Source organism: Piliocolobus tephrosceles, chromosome 16, assembly GCF_002776525.5.
Source record: "Piliocolobus tephrosceles isolate RC106 chromosome 16, ASM277652v3, whole genome shotgun sequence".
Classification (NCBI taxonomy): domain Eukaryota; kingdom Metazoa; phylum Chordata; class Mammalia; order Primates; family Cercopithecidae; genus Piliocolobus; species Piliocolobus tephrosceles.
Window position 1 is genome coordinate 12056349 of NC_045449.1, and position 25633 is coordinate 12081981.

General features: G+C 38.6%; 1 protein-coding gene across 3 annotated transcripts in view; it reads left to right on the forward strand.

Annotated features, from left to right (window-relative positions):
- The window catches only part of MAP2K4 (mitogen-activated protein kinase kinase 4), a 120206-nt gene extending 95718 nt beyond the window's left edge, over positions 1–24488 (forward strand). For 2 of the 3 annotated variants that reach the window (XM_023188092.2, XM_023188094.2), the window contains 4 exons: positions 7476–7553; positions 11309–11457; positions 20568–20613; positions 21822–24488. In XM_023188092.2, the coding sequence (XP_023043860.1) occupies positions 7476–7553; positions 11309–11457; positions 20568–20613; positions 21822–21935 (387 nt within the window). In that variant the 3' untranslated portion in view covers positions 21936–24488. The remainder of the gene's footprint in view (positions 1–7475; positions 7554–11308; positions 11458–20567; positions 20614–21821) is intronic. The other variant, XM_023188093.2, reaches the window with a different exon arrangement.
- The last annotated feature ends 1145 nt before the right edge of the window (positions 24489–25633 follow it).

Consider the following 25633-nt stretch of genomic DNA (forward strand, 5'->3'; position numbering starts at 1 on the left):
GAAGGAGAAACTGCTGAAATTCTGTGCTGAAAGTGATGAACAAAAGTTACCGAAAAATAGAAAAACACCACCTATAGCTGAAAATGAAGATCTTGATAATGAATTGAAAGAATGGATCTGTCAGACTCGCAGTGAACACATGCCACTTGATGGCATGCTCGTCATGAAATGAGCATCTACCATGATGACCTGAAAACTGAAGGGAACCGTGAAGATTCAACAGGCTGGTTATAGAAATTTAAGAAAAAACATAGCATTCACTTTTTAAAGATTTCTGGTGATAAAGCATCTGCTGATCGTGAAGCAGTGGAGAACTTCATTGATGAGTTCACCTGGGATAGTGATGATGAAAATTCAACATCAGAACAGGTATAATGCTGAGGAAACACCAGTGTTTTGGCATTATTGCCCCAGAAAGACACTACAGCTGATGAGACCGCCCCTGCAGGATTTAAGGATGCCAAGGGCAGAAAAACTGACGGGATGTGTTAATGCAGTAGGCACGTATAGGTATAAATCTGTAGGAGACAAAATCTTGCATCCTTCCTGTTTGCAGGAAGTGAATGTCTTACCAGTCCATTATTATGCTAATCAAAAGGCCTGGATCACTCGGGATACCTTTTCTGATTGGTTTCATAAACGTTTTGTACCGGTGCCTTATGCTCATTGCAGGGAAGCTGGACTGAAAGAAGACTGAAAGATTATGTTACCCATTGACAACTGTTCTCCTTATGCCGCAACCGAAATTCTCATAAAAATTAATGTTTATGCCATGTACTTTCACCCAAATGTGACTTCATTAATTCAGCCGTGTGACCAAGATATCCTTAGGTCAGTGAAGGGTAAATATAAAAACAGTTTCTTGAACATCATGCTAGCGGCAGTGAACAAAGGTGTGGGTGTGGAAGGTTTGCAGAAGACATTTAGCATGAAGGATGTCATATATGCTGTTGCCAGGACTTGGCCAGCCCTCTGGCCTGTGACTGTTCAGTGGTGGTGATGATGATGATGATGATGATGAAGAATAAGGTAGTGACTTGGATGGATTCTATATATTAAAGTGAGAAAAAATGATATCTGACCTCCTTTTATATGTAAAAAATACATCTTTCGAGTCTGTCAGTAAACTGAAAGAAGTGGATATCAAGGAAGTTTTTATTACCAAGTAATGAAGCTTCAGTTTTTCATTTATTGACCAATGATGAAATAGCTGAAATGGTTCTGAATCAAGTGATGATGAAGATGACGTTAACACCGAGGAAGAAATGCCCATAGAAAAAACACACATTCAGCATATCAAAAGAAACTGTCAACAGATTAAATGGACAGCCTACAGAATGGAAGGAAATATATACAAACTATGCATCTCACAAAGTTCCAATATCCCGCATCTATAATGAACTTAAATTTATAAGAAAGAAAACAACCTATTAAAAAGTGAGTGAAGGACATGAACAGACACTTTTCAGAAGAAGACATGCATGCATCCAACAAGCATATGAAAAACACAATGTCACTGATTAAGAAATGCAAATCAAATGAGATTTGTCTCACACCAGTCAGAATGGCTGTTAAAAAAAGTCGAAACAGCAGATGCTGGTGAGGTTATGGAGAAAAGGGAGTACTTATATACTGTTGGCGGAAATGTAAACTAATTCAAGCATTGTGGAAAGAAGTGTGGCGATTCCTCAAAAAGCTAAAACAGAATTGTCATTCAACTCAGCGGTTCCATTACTGGAATTGGGTATTTACCAAAAGGAATAGAAGTCATTCTGTCATAAAGACACATACACACATATGTTCGTTGCAGTGCTGTTGACAATAGCAAAGACATGGAATCAACCTAAATGCCCATCAGTGGAAGACTGGATAAAGAAAATGTGGTACATATATACTGTGGAATACTCTGCAGCCATAAAAAAGAATGAGAGCATGTCCTTTGTGGTAACATGGATGGAGCTGTAGGCCATCCATTAATATCTAAGGATACTTAGCAAACTAATGCAGAAATAGAACCAAATACCACATGTTCTCACTCATAAGTGGGAGCTAAATGATGAGAACACATGGACACAAAGAGCAACAAAACAGACAGTGGGGCCTACTTGAGTGTGGGAGGTGGGAGAGGATCAGAAAAAATAACTGTTGGGTACTAGGCTTAGTAACTGGGTGACCAAATAATCTGTACAACAAACCCCTGTGGCATGAGTTTATCTGTATAACAAACCTGCATGTGTAATCCTGGGCCTAAAATAAAAATTAAAAAAAAATAAAAATTAGGCCGGGTGCAGTGTTGATGCCTGTAATCCCAGCACTTTGGGAAGCCAAGGTAGGCGGATCACTTGAAGCCAGGAATTCAAGACCAGCCTGGCCAACGTGTGAAACCCCATCACTACTAAAAACACAAAAATTAGCCAGGCACAGTGGAACACGCCTGTAATCCCAGCTACTCAGGAAGCTGAGGCATAAGAATTGCTCGAACCTGGGAGGCGGAAGTTGCAGTGAGCTGAGATTGTGCCACTACACTCCAGCCTGGGCAACAGAGCAAGATTCTATCTCAAAAAACATATATAAATAAAAGGGAAAGAAACTAAAAACTAAAACTAAAAATAAATGGAAACAAACTCCCTCATCCCCCCCCCCAAAAAAAAATGCTCTTGATGAAAATGTGTAATATTAAAGGATTAGAGCAGTATGCATTCATAACACAACAGGAAATCGTGTCAGTTTATAAAGTTTAAGAGAGACTTCTAAGACAAAAACCATTGTTAATGAGTTAGATGACTTGGGAGGAAACATTTACAAAGCCATCTAGCAGAATGCCTCCTCATTACTAAAGGACCCACTTCTGGCCCCTCAGATGCTTCTGATGTTTCTTCTCACCTAAAAAAAAAAAGTGTCCAGTAGCCTCGTAATCAAAACACAGCATGGTAGTTGGAGGCCGAAAGCCTGCAGCTGTTTGTTGTTCCTGCTGTTCAACAGCTGATGCGGGTATTCTGGCGATGCTGCTGTGCTGCTTAGTTCCCCAGAACTCATTGTTTTTCACTGTATTAATGATACATCGTATTTTTTCCTGTTAAGTATTTATGTGTGAACAAGTGTAACATAATGATTGCTTATTAATAGCATGTAAATTCCGAGTCCGGAATGATGGTGATGCCTAGCAACCACAGATTGTCTACCTGGGTGGCTGAGATAGTGACACTTTTGCTTTTTGGTGGTTCAGTGTACACAAACTTTGTTTCATGCACAAATTTATTTAAAATACAGTATAAAATTACCTTTGGGCTATATATATAGGTGTATATGAAAGATAAATTTCATGTTTAGACTTGGATCCCATCCCCAAGATATTATGTACACGCAAATATTCCAGCATTTGAAAAAATCCGAAATCGAAACTCTCAGGTTCCAAGCATTTTGGATGAGGATTTTGGATGAGGAATACTCATTCCGTATTATCTAATACATAGTTCATCCTCAGATTTCCCATATGTCAAAAAAACTATTTTTTAGCTGTCAATCCAGGGTCACGTTAAGATTCCACATTGATTTTAGTTGTTACATTCTTTATTTTAATATATACTGAGCTTGATCATTCTTTTTTCTGTGACATTGGTGGTTTTGGAAGTGTTTTCAGAAAGTCTCGCATTCTTATAATATCTGATTGTTCCCTCATGATTAGATTCAGACTACAACTATTTTTAGACATGCATTCTTCATGTATGAGGAGTGCTTTTTATTGCATAACATTGCAAAGCACATAATGGTTACTATTTGTAATGTTTACAGACATGCCTTTCTAAAAAGCAGTTAAAACAGTTGCAGAATAGAAACTGGTATGTTCCTCTGTTCATTTAGGTCTTGCTATCTCTCAGCAGTGTTTTGTAGCTTTCAGTGTGCAGCTTTTGAAGACCTTTTACATTTATTTCTAAGGAATTAATGGGTTTGTGATACTATGAAAGGAAAATAAAAACTTGGGACCCCGATTTACTATGCCAAAACAAAAAATTCAGCTGAAAGCTGAGTGATGTAAAAAAAAAAACTGCCTTTCCTTTTGTTCTTAAGCAGATAGCTACAGATAAAGTGTTAAATATCTCCACAGGTAGTTCCTTTGTTCACCTTATCTTATTTAAGCGCTGACTTACTAAGGATGAGAGAAATACATAATTGACTATTCCCGTACTTGCCCCTTTTCTCTTGCAACATATGGATTCAGTAATGTGACTACACCCTCCCTCTTCCCCCTGCTGCCTGCTTTTCCTCTTTAAATATTGAAGCCTTCGAAATCATATTTGGAGAAAGGCACAAACTTCCCTCTCAGGCATGTCCTTTGTCCTTGGCAAAATAAATTTTTAAATTGATTGAGACCTGTCTCTGATTTCTTTTTGCCTTAGAATACTGTTATTGGGAATGGAATTAAAAATATTTTCCAATATCTTGCTATTATTATATAGAAATACAGCTACTTTGCATGTGTTAACATTGGCTCCTGTGACCTTGCTAGTTTAGTTTTACTATTAGTCTCAGTAGGAATTTTCTGTGTCTGTGAATAAAGGTAATGCTTGTTTTCCCCCTTGCCTTTCTATACTGGCTGGTCCTCCAATATAATGCTGAATAGTAATAATGATAGTTAATATATTTGCCTTATGCCCAATATTAATTAAAAAGAAAGCGTTCTATGTTTCACCAGTAAGTATGATGTTAACTCTTGCTAATTTTAGATGCCCTTTATGGAAATGAAGATGTTTTCTTCTCTTAGTATGTTGTTATTTCTGTTGTTATTAGTGGGTTTTAAATTTTGTCAGATGCTGATTCTACTTTTATTCAGATGATCACATTATTTTCCTCCATTCTATAAATAATGGTGCATTGCATTGATTTTCAAGTATTAAGCTAGTATTGTATTCTTGAGATAAACTCTACTTGGTTATGATACATTACCTCTTTGTATATTGCTGGATTAGATTTGCTCCTATTTTGTTACTTTTGTGTCTTTGTGTACAAGGGCTATTATCTTGTAATGGCTTCGTCGGGTTTTCAAAAATGGTTATGCTGGCCTCATGAAATGAGTTGGGAAGCATACCCCCTCTCACTTTTTTGAAAAAAAATGTTGTGTAAGGCTAGTGTTATTTCTCGCATATTTGAAAAGAGTTCACCAGTGAGCCCATCTGGGTGTGGACTTTTCTTTCTGGGCAGGTTTTTAATAACATTCATTAAGTAACATGGTTTAAAGGTTATTCACACTTTGATATTCTTTTTGGTAGGTTTTCATTTTCACAAAATATTTCTATTTCATCTGTTTCTATAAGAACAGTAGTAATGTCCTCTCTTTCATTCTGATTTTAGTAACTGGAATCTTTTTCTGTGGGTCAGTCTAGCCAAAGGTGTGTCAATTTTAATGATCTTTCCAAAGTACTGTTTTGGTTTTCTTGACTTTTCTCTATTATTTTTCTATTCCTGTTTTACTTGTCTTCACTTTACTTTTTCTTACGTTCTTCCTCCTGCTTGCTTTGGGTTTCATTTGTTCTTTTGTTCTAATCCTTTAAGCTATAAAGTAGCTTTGATTTGAGATGTCTTGTCTTCTAATGTATGCATTTTACATTATACATTTTCTTCTGAGCACTACTTCTGCTATATCCCACAAATTTTGATAAGTTGTAGTTTCATTTTCATTTACTTCAAATTTTTAACTATTTCTTGAGACTTTTTTGATTCATATATCATTTAGAGGTGTGTTGTTAAATCTCCAAATATTTGAAGACTTCGCAGATATCTTCCTGCTACTGATTTCTAATTTTTTTTTTTTTTGTGATCTGAGAACATGCCTTGCATGCTTTCTGTCTTTTAAAACAAGGTATGTTTTATGCTCCAGAATGTGGTCAGGATTAAGGAATGTTCCATACTAGTTTGGGGAAAATGTTGATTTTGATGTTGTTGGATGGAGTATTTTTTCTCTTGGTTGAATATCTGGGATTTTAATATGTACCTTAACAGGCAAATACATATATGTACAACAAAAAAAGTAAATAGCTTACAGTGAATTGTATGCAGCACAGTACTCATGCTCAAAGCAATATACAGAAGTCTTTAAAGTAGTTGGTACTCACAGGCAGAGAATGTAATACAGTCAACTGTTACGCTTCTGTGGACATTTCTTTCAATAGCAGTTACTCTCAGACTTGGCGAAGGATCCATTGTCAACTCTGTGCCACCAAGACCTTCTCTCTCTCTTCCCTGTCCCTGACACATCATTTAGATGGTCCCTAATTTCAAGGAAATGTAAAGATGTTCCTTTCACAGAAATTACTAAAAATGATTTCTGCTGTACATATGATAGGATAATATATTACTGTCTTGGTAGTGCTTTAATTTGGCTACAAATGACTAACAGACAAATATCTTTACACATATGTGTAGTGATAAATTTAGCTTTATTGTGAAGTAGGGGTGGAATAATTGTGATAAATTTAGCTCTTGTTTTGCTTTTGTGTCTCAAATATATTGTGGTATGGCCTCATCCACTGAACAAAGTCTTTTTTTTTTTTTATACTTTAAGTTCTAGGGTACATGTGCATAACGTGCAGGTTTGTTACATATGTATACATGTGCCACGTTGGTGTGCTGAACCCATTAGCTTGTCATTTACATTAGGTATATCTCCTAATGCTATCCCTCCGCCCTCCCCGGTCCCCACAATAGGCCCCCGTGTGCAATGTTCCCCTTCCTGTGTCCAAGTGATCTCATTGCTGAACAAAGTATTTTAAAAATCAAAGACAGTCTTTTTTGTTTGTTTGTCACTCATTGCCACAAATGTGGCCTTGTATTTCTTTTTTTTTTTTTTTACATTTTTTTTATTTTTTAATTTTTTTTTTTGAGACGGAGTCCCATTCTGTCGTCCAGGCTGGAGTGCAGTGGCGTGATCTCAGCTCACTGCAAGCTCCACCTCCTGGGTTCACGGCATTCTCCTGCCTCAGCCTCCCTAGTAGCTGGGACTACAAGCACCCACCACCACCCCCGGCTAGTTTTTTGTATTTTTAGTAGAGACGGGGTTTCATCGTGTTAGCTAGGATGGTCTCGATCTCCTGACCTCATGATCCGCCTGCCTTGGCCTCCCAAAATGCTGGGATTACAGGTGTGAGCCACCGCACCTGGCGACCTTGTAATTGTTTATGTTTTCAAGTTTTCCTCCTTTCTCTCCCTCTTCCCTCAGCTTCAGCTTTGTAAATGCTTTTGAGTCTTTGAGGGGAATAGTTAAATGAATTGCTTGGTGTTCTCTTTGTGGAAGTAGCCGTTAAGTTTTTTGTTGTTGTTTTTGTAATAATGATGACTTCCTATTACTTCCAGTCTGACCCTAGACATGGATTTCTCTAGGAATATACTGGCATTTTGGCTATCTACCTAGCTGTTGCTTCCATTTGCTTATTCCTTGAGAGTAAAGCAATTAATAACTTACGCTTGTCTTTACGTTCCAGCCTGAAAGAATAGACCCAAGTGCATCACGACAAGGATATGACGTCCGCTCTGATGTCTGGAGTTTGGGGATCACATTGGTATGTTTATGCTGATTCAACCTTGCCACAGTAGTGTAACAATAAGAAATTTAGAAGTGAAAGAAAACTTAATGAGACTTCCCCCCTCATTAACAACTATAATCACAGATACTATGATTTTAAGTTGCTGGAAAAAAAAATGTATTTATTTACCTTAAAAATCAAATCAGACTTGATTATTTCCCTTGAAGTTATGTGACGTGTCTAGAGCCCTTTAATGTTTTAGCTGGATCTCTTGGCCACAGATAATAGGAGTCAACTATTATCTGCAACTGCACTAAGAATTGGAAAAGGAGAAGCCAGCTTACCTGCCGTCAATTCTTTGATGAAGGCACATCGGCTTCTCCCTTTTCAGGCAAGGTGTAGTATGTCCAGTAGTACTGTATATAGTGCGTATATTAATTATACATATTTTTATATGTGGAAAATAGTTTCTACTTGGAATTTTCTATTCACTGAATAGAAAAATTACAAGTGAATGAGCTGAAAGTAATTCCGTTTTTGAGGGACAGTATATTAGTCCATTCTCACACTACTGTAAAGAATTACATGAGGCTGGGTAATTTATGAAGAAGAGAGGTTTAATTGCCTCACAGTTAACGCAGGTCATACAGGAGCAGGGGAGCGAGAAAGCGAAGGGGAAGGTGCCAGACGCTTTTAAACAACCAGGTCTCATGAGAACTCTATCATGAGTCAGCACTAGGGGGATGGTGCATTAGAAACCACCCTCATGACCCAGTCACCTCCCACCAGGCCGCTCCTTCAACACGTAGGGATTACAATTCAACATGAAATTTGGGCGGGGACACAGAGCCAACAGACAAGAACTACCTAGGTGATAATTCTAAATGAAAGTTCTACCTTAGAACCACACTGAGAAAGACTAATAAGAAAACTACTTAATTTGCAACAAGCAAGCGCAATTATATAAACTCTTCTTTCTTACCTATGGACTCTGTTGAAATTTTGGTTTCATTTAAAATATCTGTATCAGTTCAGGCTGCTCTAACCAAGTGCTGACCTCTGGGCTATAATCTTAACAAGAACAGAAATTTCTCACAGTTTCGGAGGCTGGAAAGTCCAAGATCAAGGCACTGACAGATTTGGTGGCTAGTGAGGGCTTGCTTCCTGGTTCATAAATTTACAGCCATCTTCTTGTTGTGGTCTCACATGGTAGAAGGGGCAAGAGAGCTATCTGGGGTCTTTCTTACAAGGGCACTAATTAGATTCATGAGGGTTCCACCCTTCCCAAAGATCCACCACCAAATACCATCACATTAGGGATTAGGCTTCAACATATGAATTTGTTGGGGGGTGGGGACACACGAACATTCAGTCTCTAGCAGTATCTTTGCTCATTTCCTTTTTACCAAATTTTGTTTTGAAGTCTTACGTTTGTTTTCTTGTGCTTGCTGTTCTACGAGGACTTGCTGGGTTTTTCTGATTTGGGGTAGCTTCTTTAGCTGCTTCTACATTGAAGGTGAATTTTGTATCCCTAGATGAGGCTATCCTGTAGGTAGGCAGGCCAATCCTCTTCTTTCATTTTCTCCCATTTTCAGTTTTTACTACCTAAGACTCTGTAGCCCAGAAATACACAGGTTCAGAGCAATGAGCTTTTTTTGTAGCTTATTAAATAATCTTCATGTGTTCATTGGTGTTATATGTTTCTAGAATCTTCTCTGTCATCAGAAACACATACCCTTGTTAGTTATTCTTGATGAATCATATTGCCAGGCCTAGAGAATTCTTTGTATAGAGAGTTGAAGGCTGACAGCTCACTTCTGCAGAGGACTTCGTTTACTTTACTTTGTGACCAAATATAGGAAATACCTTCTGGAATCTTTTCTCATTGTGAAGCCAACCAGCTAAAGAAGAGATTCTTTCTTCTTTAGACAGGAGAGAACATGGATCTTGGGCATCTTTTAGGTTTGGCAGCTGGTCCCAAAGACTGCAGCAAGACCTAGAGCTTCCAGCTGAGGCAACTATTTGCATATACAGGATATTTACAATTCAGAAATACTTATCTATGACTAAACAATTACGTTTTAAAAGCAAGTATGTACTTTCTTACAGAAAGAAAATTTTGTTTTGTGAAAGGTTTTAACAAAATTTTTTAGCAAGTTTAAGTACTTTTAGCTAAACCTTGTTGTTTGAAAGGTATTCTGTACTTATAGTTGGTTCATAATTTGTTTTTCATAAGGATAATCTTATAAAAATTATGGAATGTATGAAATTAATTTCTAAGATCCTAAGTCCTTTATTTTATGATATGCAGCCAATTTTTCTTTCTATTATTAAAACACAGGAAGGAATCTAATGAAGTTATTCCTAATTCTGTGAATAACCAGGAAGGTTTACATCTTGAAAAGCATTTATAATTTTAACAGAAAGAAACCTCAGCTAAAGGAATACATTTTCTGTGTGTGTATGCATGAATGCCTGCTTACTTTTGTACACACGTGTGTGTAATGAGAAACAACAGTGAGCTGACAGAGGCATCTTTTAGGAAGGAAACGGAATCAGTGTTCTGAGAGTTCTCTCTTCCTGTATGCCATCTTCCTTTGTAATATGTTTGGAGCCTCATCCTCATGTATCAGTCCCCTGTCAGTGCATGTAAAATGGGATTCATTATGCGATGGTGCAGATTTAGATACATTTCTTGGAAAAAACAAAATTTGTAGTGTTTTTTTGTTTGTTTGTTTGTTTGTTTTGAGACTAGAGTCTCGCTCTGTCGCCCATACTGGAGTGCAGTGGCATGATCTCGGCTCACTGCAAGCTCCGCCTCCCAGGTTCATGCCATTCTCCTGTCTCAGTGTCCAGAGTAGCTGGGACTACAGGCTCCCACCACCACGCTCGGCTAATTTTTTTTTATTTTTTTATTTTTAGTAGAGATGGGGTTTCACTGTGTTAGCCAGGATGGTCTCGATCTCCTGACCTCGTGATCCACCCGCCTCAGCCTCCCAAAGTGCTGGGATTACAGGCGTGAGCCACTGCGCCTGGCCTAATTTGTAGGTTTTCATTATTTTTCAGAGCAGAAAGGGAGGTAGATGAGAATATGATTCACTGGTTATTAGAGAATATTTTTGACCCTTGATGGGATTGGGACATACGTTAGACTCTTCAGATCTCTTCTGGTGTAGCTTAGAAGTACTGTCCAGAGCCCTTTATTGGGGCTTCAGGGTGCAGGGTTTGACCCTGACTTGATTTCTTCACTACTTGTACAATTTGGTTATGGTTGAAATTGCAGTAACTACAGAATAGCTGTAGAGCAGGATTTGCACATTGTTTCCTCCAAGCTCAGATTGGGCTTTTGTTTGTTGGATGTTCTTTTGCCTTAAAAAGGAATCTAACCACTATTCTGGACCAAGGCCTTCTTCTAAGATGGCTAAAAATTGTGCATATTCTATACTAAAATAGTTCTAAAACCAGTCTTCCAGACTTTCTAAAGAAGTCAGAACCAGAGGCTGCCCTGGAGCATGCATTGTAGGGACATTGTCTAGGCTGAAGTTTCGTGTTCCCATGTATTCCAAGTCCTTGAATTTGGTTAATTCAGAATTCTCTATATGATCTTGATTTCTAAATGTAACTTCTACTTAGCCTTTATGATTCTAAAGATTCCTTCCCAAACTAACCTGTGTTTAATTCAAGGCTTTACAAGAGTATTGCTTGTAGTTTAGATTTTTTTGTGGCCATTCCAGTGGAGAGTAGTAAATAATGCCTAGTGTATTTTGCTCTTTCCTCTTTGTTCTCTTTAGTATGAGTTGGCCACAGGCCGATTTCCTTATCCAAAGTGGAATAGTGTATTTGATCAACTAACACAAGTCGTGAAAGGAGATCCTCCGCAGCTGAGTAATTCTGAGGAAAGGGAATTCTCCCCAAGTTTCATCAACTTTGTCAACTTGTGGTGAGTACCTGATTTATGAATGGTCGGACATGCATGGTGAGAATAGTGAGATTTACTTGGTCTTAGCAGCACATGGAGGAAGGGGACCCTTGGTCACATCACCGTGCTTTTTAAGCTGGGACTCTGGATCACTGTGGCTGTATGGAAGGTTACAGCTAGCTGGGAGAGGCATCACCTTCTTATTCTGCTACTCAGGTATTGGTGAAAAACAGCCATGAGTGGTGGAGAAGCTGCTGTATCCAGACTTCCAGTACCCTGGTACAAGAAATACCAGGTTAAACTTCTAGGTGAGACTGATCATCTTACTCTAATGTGGTTCTCACAATGCAGTTGCACCAAAATCACCTGGAAGCATTTACTGAATCAAGACCTTGCCAGATCAGACTTTCAGGGTTGGATCTCTGTTCTGACATAACATAGAAAACAGTTGGGTTTATGTAGTAGGGTCACATCCACACGCAAAGTGTAGTTGGTAGAACTATATATCTTTGCTCTCTGAAACCTTACTCCAAGGAAGGTGTGAACCCCACACCTGTTATTGTTTGTCCACCTAATAGTTTGTTGTGTGTGTATGTGCAGCACCTAAGAATAAACATATGCATATATGGAAGTAATATAATCATGCTTTTTATACTGTTTCAGTTTTTATTTTAAATAAAATAGTTTTGTGTTATCATTTGAATATTTTGACATTTATTTTGTTTATCCAACATGATTTAAATGTAAGACATGCTGTGAACAAAAAGCCTCAGAGCATTTTGTGTATCTTCTGTTTATTCCTGAAAATACCTTTTTGTTTCTCATAATTTTTTCCTGCCAAGATTGCGATATCTCTCTACTCATTTTAGGTCTTATAGACTTATATTAGGGTCTAACATTGCCCTCCTCTGTATGAAAAATTTAAAAATATTTGTTTGACTATAGTTTTTAAGTCTCTTTTATCTTCTGTAACCAAATTCTACTTTTGTGTTGATTTTTCAGAGGGGAGAGAAATACTTCAAGATTTTCTAGGTAGAAGAAGGACATAAGGATGACTCAAATTGGCTGCTTCCTCCTTTTAAAAAACAATCAATTCTTTATTAATTTGCACACAATATGGATAGTTTATAATTGCAGAAATGTGATCATTTTATGTATTTCATTTTTATGAAATATTTGCTTAAAAGAATCTGTATAAGTCATAGAGTATAATATCTAAAATGATCACCTGTGAACCTTCCATCATGGTTGCTTTCTTTTTAATTCCTTGATATCTTTATTGGTTTTGTTCTGTATGTGTTGATACTTATACATGTTTGTTTCTGTTTCCCTTGATGCCATAGTAGAGTGACAGTTTTAGACATTAGAGTCTCGTTGTTTTCCCTGAGTAGGTTCATAGTTCCATGTCATTGCAAATCGTTAAAGTCTACATTGAAGGATACTTATGTTTATAATATGCTCATATTAGATCTCCATATTTGTCCATTCTTTCTGCCACTCCTTGTCTTGGACATTGCCTGTAATCTCTGACCTGGATCATTCAGATTTCTCATAATCCAATATTGATTTTCTTATAATCCAATATTGCCTTATTCCAAATTATTCCCTTTTTATTAGAGTTGCATTTTTTATGATGTATATCTGATCATGTTACTTCTCTGTCTAAAGTATGCATTCTTAACAGGGTGATATTGACCCTAAGGAGGCAAAAATTGATTTTGGAGAAATGAAAATCTTGGATTGTATAATGGTTTTTAGTCCTCCAAAGGGCCATAGAATATAAACAGATATGCACTATATCTGTCATATTTAAATTTCATGATGGGGAGGATAAGTAATGAAAAAAATTGAGAAATATTATTCTAGAAACTTCGTCTTGTCCTTAAAATTAATTAATTTAGGCTTTCAGAACCCATAATGATCTGGTGTATTTTGCTCTGGCCACATTTTTTTCTTTTCTTTTTTTTTTTTTTCTGAGATGGAGTCTCACTCAGTTACCCAGGTTGGAGTGTGGAGTGTTATGACGTGGTCTCGGCTTACTGCAACTTCCACCTCCCGAGTTCAAGCGATTCTCCTGCCTCAGTCTCCTGAGTACTGCTGGGATTGCAGGCACCTGCCACCACACCCGGCTAATTTTTTGTATTATTATTATTTTTTCTTAGTAGAGATGGTTTTCACCATGTTGGCTAGGCTGGTCTCGAACTTCTGACCTCATGATCCGCCCACCTTGACCTCCCAGAGCGCTGGGATTACAGACGAGCCACTGTGCCTGGCTTGCTCTGGCCAGATTTCTTATGACTTCCCTCTCCTTGAATGGTTTCTGCCAAACTGAATTTCTTCAGTTATGTAAATTAAAAGCACATAGAGGATAATATGGGAGAATATTTTCATTACGTTTGGGTAAAGATTTCTGAAACAGAACGTAGAGAAAGATTGATAAAATTGGATTTCATTAAAATTAAGAACTTCCATTGATTAAAAACACAACACTGAATGACATGCCAAGCCACACAGTAGGAGGAGTTATTTTTCATACCTATATTCGACAAAGGACTTATACACAGAATATGTAAAGAATACTTAAAAATGTAGAACACTTATGAAAAATAGCAACCAAAAATAACAAAATACTTGAAAGGCACTTAAAAGATAATATTCAGGAGGCCAGTAAACATACTCAATGTACTGCCTTCATTCTGCATTATTAGTAATCAGGGGAAATGCAGGTCAAAACTACAATGAAATACCACTATAATCACCAGAATGACCACAGTTTAAGATATTGACAGTAGCAAGTCTTGGTGAGGATCTGAAGCAACTGAAAGTCTCATACATAACTTGTAGGAGTATAAATCAGTACAGTTCCTTTGAAAAACAAGCAATAGTCCAGTATAGCTGATCTAATATGGTTGATGTATATACACCATGGTTCAGCAATTCAAGTTCTAACTATATACCCAACAAAAGTGTGGAGATAAATACACTAAAAGACATATATAAGAATGTCCAGAAAAGCACATTTATAACCTACTATTGGAAACTGTTTCTACAGTAGAACAGATAGTAAGTTGTAGCATTATGTTTACAGCGGTATATAGCATCAAGAAGACAGAACCATTGCTTCACTCAGCAACTTAGTAAATCTCACGAATGATGTTGAGTGAAAGAAGTAAGACAGAAAGCAGCATGTATGGTTCTATTTCTATATGAAAGTTAAAAGCAAACAATATAAGGTATTGGAAGTCAGAGTATTGTTACTTTTATTTTAGTTCTGCACTTAGGAGTTGTGTTTTCTGTATGTCTGCTTCAATTAAAAGTTTTCCTAAGATAAAAAAAGGATAAGACTTCTGGTTCAAAAGGAAGACCTTGCTGGCTGAGGTGTCTGAGCCCCCGGCATTGGGAAATGGTTGACTCATGGGTTGATAAAAAGAATTTATAGACAACAGTATAGGTTTGAAAAAGGAAAATTTATTAGAAAGAAAGCATGCTGTAGAAGAGTGCAGCGGGGCACTGAGCATGCCACAGTGAATTTTTCCTTAAGGGTATTTATGGACCTTAAAGCTTGAGGGTAATTTGGACCATATTATCCATGTAGGTCACAATAAATGATTACATTTGTAGTAATTTTTTCCTTAAAGCCAGCAAGTGTTGCACAGTGAATTTTGGCATGGCGTTCTGAAGATGTATAGAAATTCTAGTTACTTATAAAGTTTTTTGGGGAAAAAATCTGAAACCAATGCCTGCTTTAGATAATAGGGAAGTCTAATTACTTTTTGGTTTTTTGTTTGTTTTTCATATGGAATCTCGCTCTGTCGCCTGGGTGGGAGTACAGTGGCACGATCTCAGCTCACTGCAACCTCCACCTCACAGGTTCAAGCTATTCTCCTGCCTCAGCCTCCCAAGTAGCTGGGACTACAGGCACACGCCACCATGCCTGGCTAATTTTTTGTATGTTTAACAGAGATGGCGTTTCACCACGTTGGCCAGGCTGGTCTTGAACTGCTGACCTCAAGTAATCCACCTGCCTCGGCCTCCCAAAGTGCTGGGATTACAGGCATGAGCCACTGTGCCAGGCTGGGAAGTCTAATTACTTCTAATTTTCCCCAGATAAGGAATTTTGCCTCCAGATTGCCTGTTTGATAGTCATCGGGTGGTTTTTGCTCCCTTCTAAATTCCTCAGATAAGGAGTTTTTGTCTCTGGGGCCTGTTCAGTGGTCACCAAGTGATTTTGCTCTCCTCAGATCTCAGCCCACATTTTAAACCATGACCCAGATTGGAATGCAGTGGCATGATCGCAGCTTACTGCAACCTCAACTTCCCAGGCTCAAGTGATCCTCCCATCTCAGCCCTCCAAGTAGCTGGGACTACAGCAATGTGCCACTACATCTGGCTAATTTTTTTTTTTGAGACAGAGTCTTGCTCTTGTTGCCCAGGCTGGAGTGCAATGGCACGATCTCGGCTCACCGCAACCTCCACCTCTCGTTTTCAAGCGATTCTCCTGCCTTAGTCTCTGAGTAGCTGAATTACAGGCATGCACTACCACACCTGGCTAATTTTGTATTTTTAGTAAAGTTGGGGTTTCTCCATGTTGGTCAGGTTGGTCAGCTCCCGACCTCAGGTGATCCGCCCACCTCGGCCTCCCAAAGTGCTGGGATTACAGGCGTGAGCCACTGCGCCTGGCCCACCTGGCTGATTTCTTAAAACAAATTTTGTGGAGACTGTATTTCACTGTATTACTGGGTTGGTCTTAAACTCCTAGGCTTACGCAACCCTCCTGCCTTGGCCTCCTGGAGTATTGGGATTACAGGCGTGAATCACTGTACCTGGCCTGGATAAGCATTTTAAAGTGCCATTTATTTATTTAGGACAGAGTCTGGCTCCATCGCCCAGGCTGGAGTGCAGTGGCATGATCTTGGCTCACTGCAGCCTTCACCTCCCGGGTTCAAGCGATTCTCCTGCCTCAGCCTCCTGAGTAACTGGGACTACAGGCACTACACCACGCCCAGCTAATTTTTGTATTTTTAGTACAGACAGGGTTTCGCCACATTGGCCAGGCTAGTCTTGAACTCCTGACCTCAGGTAATCCGCCTGCCTCAGCCTCCCAAAGTTCTGGCATTACAGGGATGAACCACCGTGCCCCACCTAAAGTCCCTTTTAAAATGTAAAAGAGTTGGTGCAAAACGAGGACTCCATGGAGCCCTGAAATTGACTGAAATTCAGGGAGGGAAATTATGGGAGAGAAGGAAGAGTCAAAGTAAATTATGATAACCCAAGCAAATGTAGATTTGCTGTCTAAATTCATATTGTATATGGTAAAAATACTTAGAGAATTTAATTTTAAGAAAAATTACTTTTCCAAGTCCCTGGTTGGAAAGATACCCTCCTCTTGCCCCCAGTTGATGGGCAGAAGCAAAAGCAAATCATTCAGCCTAGGACTAAATGATTCCGAAAAATAAAGTTAAGTGGAATATGTAGTCCACAAAAAAATTTCAACACTCACAAAAGAAATGAGAATCAGAAACAATGGATAGTAGGAATAGATCTGCAAAGACTTCAAATATTGGAATGAAAGGAAACAAAAAATATATAAGTTTAAAGAAAAACAAAGAGGCAGCTGAGAAATATAAGCAGGGAACACGTTTATAAAGAACCAAATAGAACTTCTAGAAATAAAAAGCATAAATTAAAACAATAGCTGGATTCAACAGATTAGATATCGTTGAAGAGAGATTAATGAGCTAGAAGATAGAGCTGAAGCTCTCCCAGTAGAGAACTTTTTGAGGTGATGGAAATGTCCTGTATTCTGCTCTGTCTAGTGTGGTAGCTGCTAGCACTTGAAATGTGGCTAATGTAACTAAGGAAATACGTATTTTATTGGAATTAATTTTGCTAATGGCTACCTTATTAGTCTAAGGGGAGCTAATTATTGATAACAGGTGATTAATGTCAGCTGTAGTTTAGAAACAGAAGACAGTCAATGTTAATAGTTTAAGATTTCCACCCAAATAGCATCATAAGTTTATACACTGACATAATTTTCTGCTCCAGGAGATGAAATAGAAAAACACAAAACCAGAAAGGTATGGCAGCTTTACAAAGAAGGCAAATATCTGTGTGGGTGAAAAATGCAACAGAAATACTTAGAAAATGCTGTGTAGATCTGAAGCCATGGGCTTGCTGTATCCTAGGTCATTTTTCATTCTGGAAAATGAAAAAAATGATTTCAGTTACTTCCTGGGCCACAGCTTTAAGCAAGCTATGGTACTACACAATGACAAGCTTTAGATACCGGTTTTGCAACCAGAGGACTGGAACTGTAATTGTCCTAATATCAACATAGGAGTGGAACTTGAAAGGTCCATTACAGGACCCTGTTCAATACTGGTGGCCCTGTGAAATAGAGGCAACTGTAAAACTGCTCTATATGTGTATCCCTGGCTCCCAGTTCAGTTCATAGTGATCAGTAGGGCACTCAGACATTTGTTGAACAAATGAATGGATATGCGTGGAGGGTAAGCATGTTGTTTCAAAATGAGTCTGCAAACCAGAATTCCTAAATACTGAAGGATAATGCTAAGAAAGCATTTAACGAAATGGAACAGAAACTTACTTTTTGAGATAGATTTCTGAAATTGTCTGAAATATGCTGTAAAAGAAAATCAGTATATTTAGGATGCTTAAGGAAATAAAGGTATAGATTCAATTAAAACTGAGGAAGAAACAAATGAAGCAGTTGGAAATAGAAGTCTTGGAAATGGAAAAATCATAGCTGTTGATATGAAAGACACAACAGACTTGATGTACTCTAGACTGGAAATAATTGAAGGCAAAATTAGAGAAATAGAAAATGGAGCTGAGAAGTTCCCCCAGCATGACACCGATTATATGAAAAGCAGTAAAGAATCGGAATAGAATACCGAGTAAGAGGTTCTAAGATGCATGTAATGGAAATAGAGAAGGCAACTCTGAAAGTGCAGAAGCAATGTTTACAGAGATCATAGGGGAAAGAAAACATTTGAGAACTGATTTAGTATAGGTTTTCAGATTGAAAGTGAAGTCTGTTTATCATGTAGGATAAACAAAGGTAAAAGCTTAAAGGTAAATTTAAATATAAATTTAAAAGGTAAATTTTAATTGATATTGTGCAATTTTGCTTCAATGCATAAACGATGAAAAAGGTATAAACAAAGGTATAAGGTATATAAACTTATACCTTTATTTATCATCATTTATGCATTGAAGCAAAATTACCAAACAATATCAGGAAGAGAAAACAGATTATCTGTTAAGGATTGATAAACTGACAGCAGATTTGTTCCCAGCCACAATAGTTGCAGGAAAAAGTGGAGTCACAGCACCAGAGTGCTGAGGGAAAATAATTGTCAACCTGGTCCTAAAGTTTTATACTCAGGCACTCAAATATTCACAATAAGGAAGAAATACAGTTTTAGGAATGGGAAGACTGTGAGCTTACAATTCATAGACTGTTTTGATCCTTGAATGGTGTGGAGGTTAGGGATGCTGACCCCCTGTTCAGTCAAAAATCTGCATATAACCTTTGATTACCCCAAAACTTGACTACTAACAAATAGCCTACTGTCGACCAGAAGCCCTGCTGATAACATAGTCAATTAACATATTTGTGTATGTATTATATACTGCATTATTACAATGAAGTAAGCTAGAGAAAAGAAAATATTATTAAGAAAATCATAAGGAAGAGAAAATACATTATTCAGTAAGTGAAAGTGGATCGTCATAAAGATCTTCATCTTTGTCTTCACATTGAATAGACTGAGGAGGAGGAGGAGTTGGTCTTGCTATCTCGGGTGGCAGAGGCAGAAGAAAAATCCACATATAAGTGGATTTGTACAGTTCAAATCTGTGTTGCTCAGGGGCCAACTGTACTTGACCAAGAAGAAAAGTTAACCCAGAAGAAGGATGTCACAAGTTGGATACCTGGAAAGCAGGCTTTTGAGAGAGATAAGAGTGTAGGATGTTGACTAGGTAGTGATCTTGGGATCAACACTAGCAATGAGAAGGAAACGAGATTGAGCAGAAGCAGCTGAGCCGTGTCAGTGAAGGCCTCAGGCAACTCTTTGGGAATCTGTGAAGCTGGGAGGGCCTTTAGTATTGACCCGCCTTGGAATGAGGACCTTGGATTTTTATACACTTTTGTGGATCAGTCATTAGAGACGGACTGTCCCAGGAGGGCTAAGGTGGCTCTCTTTAGCTGTGGTAATTCTGAAGAGGCAGATAGCAAAGGGTTGTCAGCTGGCAGCATGCCCTACAGTGGAAGAATAAGTCCTTCCTCCTGAAAGAGGGAATCTACATAGCACATTGCAGTATCCATTACAGAAAGTGGGATACGGAACACAGCAATGAGTTTAGAAAGAGGTGAACTATGTTACCCAAATTCATGTTTGATAGTAAAATATTGAGGTTGGAAGGGAATGGTGATTAAGATACGGGCCAAGATGAAGTAAATATAAACAAAATGAAAATACTTTTGGCAGCTTTAATTAGGCAAGGTAGAATTCAAGGAGACAAGGAGAAAATGTCAACAGGGCAGAGATTTGTATATACTGATGTAGTCTTTAGTGAAGTTATATTGTTTTAGACTTTTGGACCAAAGAACATATTGAGATACAGAGTATAAACTTTTTAAAACTTAAGGATAAATTGATAAAAATGTATATGTAATTTATCTCCCAGAATTACTTGATTGCTGGTTTCTCTTTGGTAGTCTCTGCATGAATACTTGTCTACTTATTTATTTATATTTAGAAAAGCATATATGTACACAAATAATTTTATACTTGTATATTTATATATTTAACTGTAGTATTGTGTAGCTATGCCATAATTTAGTCAATTTTCAAGAATTAATATTTTTCTAATTTTTAACTAATCATCCTACACTGACTATCCTAGAGATAAATCTTCATATTATAGACTGTCATAATTTTTTGTATGTGCTTTACTGTGTTTAGCAGGCTGTCTGCATTGTTTGTTACTTTGGATCTGAAGGAAAGAGCTATTTCATTCTTTGTAATATTTTATCTGTGAAAAGAAAAATACTTAGGCAAATGAATCTACATTTTAATAATGTTATTTTTCTGTTGTTTTAGCCTTACGAAGGATGAATCCAAAAGGCCAAAGTATAAAGAGCTTCTGGTGAGTGTGGGACTGTGGGGATTGCAGGTACCTCCTCACCCCGGAACTCTCTTAACGTGCTGGTTCACTAAGCAAGCAGTGGGCCTCTCTGTCATAAACAAACATCTCAACTTTATTGTAGTTATAATTTTTCTATTAATGCTAGCTAAATTCTCATGGAAAATTTTGCTCTTAACATGTTATAAAAATTACCCCCAAAGAATTCTGACTTTCACTTTAAGAAGCCATTTTCCATTGCATAGTCTATGCGATGATGCAGCCATAAGAAAAAAATTAGTGAAAAGTTTGTGTTTATTCTGCCCTTATAAAAACTCACACAAAGTTGCATCATACGGCGTATTCCCATTTCTTTGAAAGTTCTCATTCATCCCATGGAACTTGGGTGTTTTAAGCAGTCTACTGGGTGTGGCATTGGTTGGGCAGTGGAGAAAGTATTGTGATCTAATAATGTGGGAATATTTTAAGAAAAGATCCATTTGTTTGTCACATTTAACTACTAGCTCTCCAAGGATGTTGTGACAAACTTACGATATTGCAGTCCACCAATGACTGTAAAAACATCCAATCAACATACTTAGGCTGTAAAAGAAAACTGTTGATAGAGATGGAGTTTAAAAGGCGAAGCAGATGCTGGGGCCCTGGCTCTGGAGAGTACAGGGAAGAAGCTCCTGGGGCAAATTTTTCTTAGGCCTCTTTTGGTCAAAAGGATTACAACCTTTTTGTTAAAAGGTCAAAAGAAGAGGTCAAAAGGATTGCGACCTTTTTGTAAAAAGGTCCTCCTGTTGTATATGGGGGAAATGGAGGTTGAGATTTATACTGGTGTCCCAAGAGGAATAGCAACTGGTATTTGCGTCATTCTTCTTAGCTCTTAGATGGTGTGGTGGAGACTCCAGCTATGTTTTGTGCTGAGTAACAACTTAGCTGTCTCCCTCAGCAAACACTCTGGTATACAGATAAGTTTCCAGACCTCGCTGCCAAGGTGGCACCTTCAAATCGTTACCACATATCCTCTCTAGGCACGCCCATGCCCATTAGCATATCTGCATGGAGTAAAGGCCGTACTCACCTCTCTGAACTTGTGGTGTTGCAGTATTTCACAGCTGTGTGTGGTTGGGAGCCTGGAGTTCTGTGTTCTATAGAAATTGGAAAATGTTCAGTTTGGGCTGTCATACAAACTTACGACTTTTTTGTTTTCAATTTTCTTACAGAAACATCCCTTTATTTTGATGTATGAAGAACGTGCCGTTGAGGTCGCATGCTATGTTTGTAAAATCCTGGATCAAATGCCAGCTACTCCCAGCTCTCCCATGTATGTCGATTGATATCGCTGCTACATCAGACTCTAGAAAAAAGGGCTGAGAGGAAGCAAGACGTAAAGAGTTTTCATCCCGTATCACAGTGTTTTTATTGCTCGCCCAGACACCATGTGCAATAAGATTGGTGTTCGTTTCCATCATGTCTGTATACTCCTGTCACCTAGAACGTGCATCCTTGTAATACCTGACTGATCACACGGTGTGAGTGCTGGTCAGAGAGACCTCATCCTGCTCTTTTGTGATGAACATATTCATGAAATGTGGAAGTCAGTACGATCAAGTTGTTGACTGTGATTAGATCACATCTTAAATTCATTTCTAGACTCAAAACCTGGAGATGCAGCTACTGGAATGGTGTTTTGTCAGACTTCCAAATCCTGGAAGGACACGGTGATGGATGTACTATGTCTGAACTTAGAAACTCGGGCTTGAGTGAGAAGAGCTTGCACAGCCAACGAGACACATTGCCTTCTGGAGCTGGGAGACAAAGGAGGAATTTACTTTCTTCACCAAGTGCAATAGATTTACTGATGTGATATTCTGTTGCTTTACAGTTACAGTTGATGTTTGGGGATCGATGTGCTCAGCCAAATTTCCTGTTTGAAATATCATGTTAAATTAGAATGAATTTATCTTTACCAAAAACCATGTTGCGTTCAAAGAGGTGAACATTAAAATATTGAGACAGGACAGAATGTGTTCTTTTCTCCTTTACCAGTCCTACTTTTCATTGGGAAGACTCAGGAGTCTGCCACTTGTCAAAGAAGGTGCTGATCCTAAGAATTTTTCATTCTCAGAATTCGGTGTGCTGCCAACTTGATGTTCCACCTGCCACAAACCACCAGGACTGAAAGAAGAAAACAGTACAGAAGGCAAAGTTTACAGATGTTTTTAATTGTAGTATTTTATCTGGAACAACTTGTAGCAGCTATATATTTCCCCTTGGTCCCAAGCCTGATATGTTAGCCATCATAACTCACTAACAGGGAGAAGTAGCTAGTAGCAATGTGCCTTGATTGATTAGATAAAGATTTCTAGTAGGCAGCAAAAGACCAAATCTCAGTTGTTTGCTTCTTGCCACCACTGGTCCAGGTCTTCAGTTTCTGAATCTCTTTCCCTTCCCCTGTGGTCTATTGTCGCTATGTGACTTTCGCTTAATCCAATATTTTGCCTTTTTTCTATATCAAAAAACCTTTACAGTTAGCAGGGATGTTCCTTACCAAGGATTTTTAGCCCCAAATCTCTCATATGCGCTAGTGTTTAAAAGGCTAAGAATAGTGGGGCCCAGCCGATGTGGTAGGTGATAAAGAGGCATCTTTTCTAGAGACACATTGGACCAGATGAGGATCTGAAATGGCAGCCTTTACCTTCATCACCTGCTAGAACCTCTGCTAGTCCGCCACCATTTCTTGGCATTGGAATTCTACCGGAAAAAATACAAAAAGCAAAACAAAACCCTCAGCACTGTTACAAGAGGCCATGTAAGTATCTTGTGCTGCTTCACTTACCCATTAGCCAGGTTCTCATTAGGTTTTGCTTGGGCCTCCCTGGCACTGAACCTTAGGCTTTGTATGACAGTGAAGCAGCACGGTGAGTGGTTCAGGCACACTGGAATATAAAACAGCCATGGCCCGAGACGCAGGTGATGCCCTTGCAGAACCAAATCGTGGCAGGTATTGCCATGTCTCCTCTCAGAGTGACAGTCATAAATACTATTAAACAATAAAGAGAGAATGGTGCTGTTTAAAGTCACATCCCTATAAATTGCAGAATTCGAAAGTGATTATCTCTTTGATCTACTTGCCTCATTTCCCTATCTTCTCCCCCACGGTATCCTAAACTTTAGACTTCCCACTGTTCTGAAAAGAGACACTGCTTTATGTCTCCCTTCGACCACAGCAAGCCATCATCCTCCATTGCTCCCGGGAACTCAAGAGGAAAGTGTTTCTCTGCTGTCAACTTCCAGTCTGGCTCAGCATAGGGTCACTTTGCCATTATGCAAATGGAGATAAAAGCAATTCTGACTGTCCAGGAGCTAATCTGACCATTCTATTGTGTGGATGTCCACATAAAAAGGCAATTTTAGTGTATTAATCATAGATTATTATGAACTATAAACTTAAGGGCAAGGAGTTTATTACAATGTATCTTTATTAAAACAAAAGGGTGTATAGTGTTCACAAACTGTGAAAATAGTGTAAGAACTGTACATTGTGAGCTCTGGTTATTTTTCTCTTGTACCATAGAAAAATGTATAAAAATTATCAAAAAGCTAATGTGCAGGGATATTGCCTTATTTGTCTGTAAAAAATGGAGCTCAGTAACATAACTGCTTCTTGGAGCTTTGGAATATTTTATCCTGTATTCTTGTTTGAATTCCTCCTCTATTTAAGATATATACGTGGAATCGAAGTGTTTATGTAATAGTTCTATCCTTTTGCCTGCAGGTCAGTTGTAATAAATCTAGGATGTGATGATGACTTTGTAATTTGATTTTCTGAAATCAGACCCTGAGAGGGGAAAATCAAGTAAATTACATTAAATTATCTGTGCAATTCACACCGGGGAAAATGACCTCCTTCTGGAAGTGTTTTATGGCTGCTTGCTTTTTCTTCTTCCTTCCCATGGCTACCCTTTTTGCTTATCCTTCTTGAAACCACAGATGTATCTGTTAAGCACAGCTTTGCTTGAACAGGCGTCACAGTCTCCTGAGTTTCTTTGTTGTCCTGACCTGCCCCAGCTTTCTTAATGCTAAAGGAAGTGGGTACAGTTCTTCAACCTGTGTCATGGTGGAGAAGTACAACTTGTAAGTCTATCTCGGCCCCATGTATGGTTTCCAGCCATGCCCTTGGCTCTTGGTGCTCCAGCTGCCAGGTGAGCATTAGACGTGAGGTTACTTTGAGGTTACTTACTGGGTTGGAATCACTCACTGTTACCTTAGAAGGGTAGGGAAGATTGTGGGTGAAAGACCTCTGGGAGGTCAAACCTGGGGTGTTTATGGATGAGAGGACAATGGAAGTGAACAAAAAGCCCTGGGAGCCTGGAAACTTGGAGAAAAGCACTTCGCAGCTCCAGCACTGAATGTGTCTGCTGTGCTCTACCTCCTACCAGTGACTGATGGGAGAACAGATTCATTGATACGGTGGTGACTCAGCACCTTACCCTTGTGCCTGCTCCGAACGGAATCTGAGATACTGTTACAGAGCCAGATGTGGTATCAAACATTCCCCTGGGAGGGGTGTGGCAGCAGGAATTCTGGCCTCTCCAGCTAAGCCTCAGCTGCTAAAGGGAAAGGGTACTCATTGGGTTTCAACACTGGCATGCATGGGAGATAGACTACACACACTGTGTTTTATAGGACACTGCCTTGTATTTGTTAATCTCATTTGATTCCAAATACAGCCCACTAAAATCAAATGGCTGTATCCCCTTTTAGATATAAGAAAACCAAGGTCTGGAGAAGTGAAGTTCTGGCCCGAATAACAGTAGGGAGCAGAGCTGAGATTCAGATTCAGGGTCATAACACGTACACTAAGAAGTTACATTAATTTAAAAACACTGCTATTAAAGAAGTGTTGTGGAGTTGAGAAGTAGAAGAATGCATATAGTTGGGGACACTGTTCATCAACCTGACCAGGGCCTGCTTTGTTGTCTTGGAAATGAGTTGAAGGCAGAGGTTCTGGGGGCCACAGTGGAGCTTACAA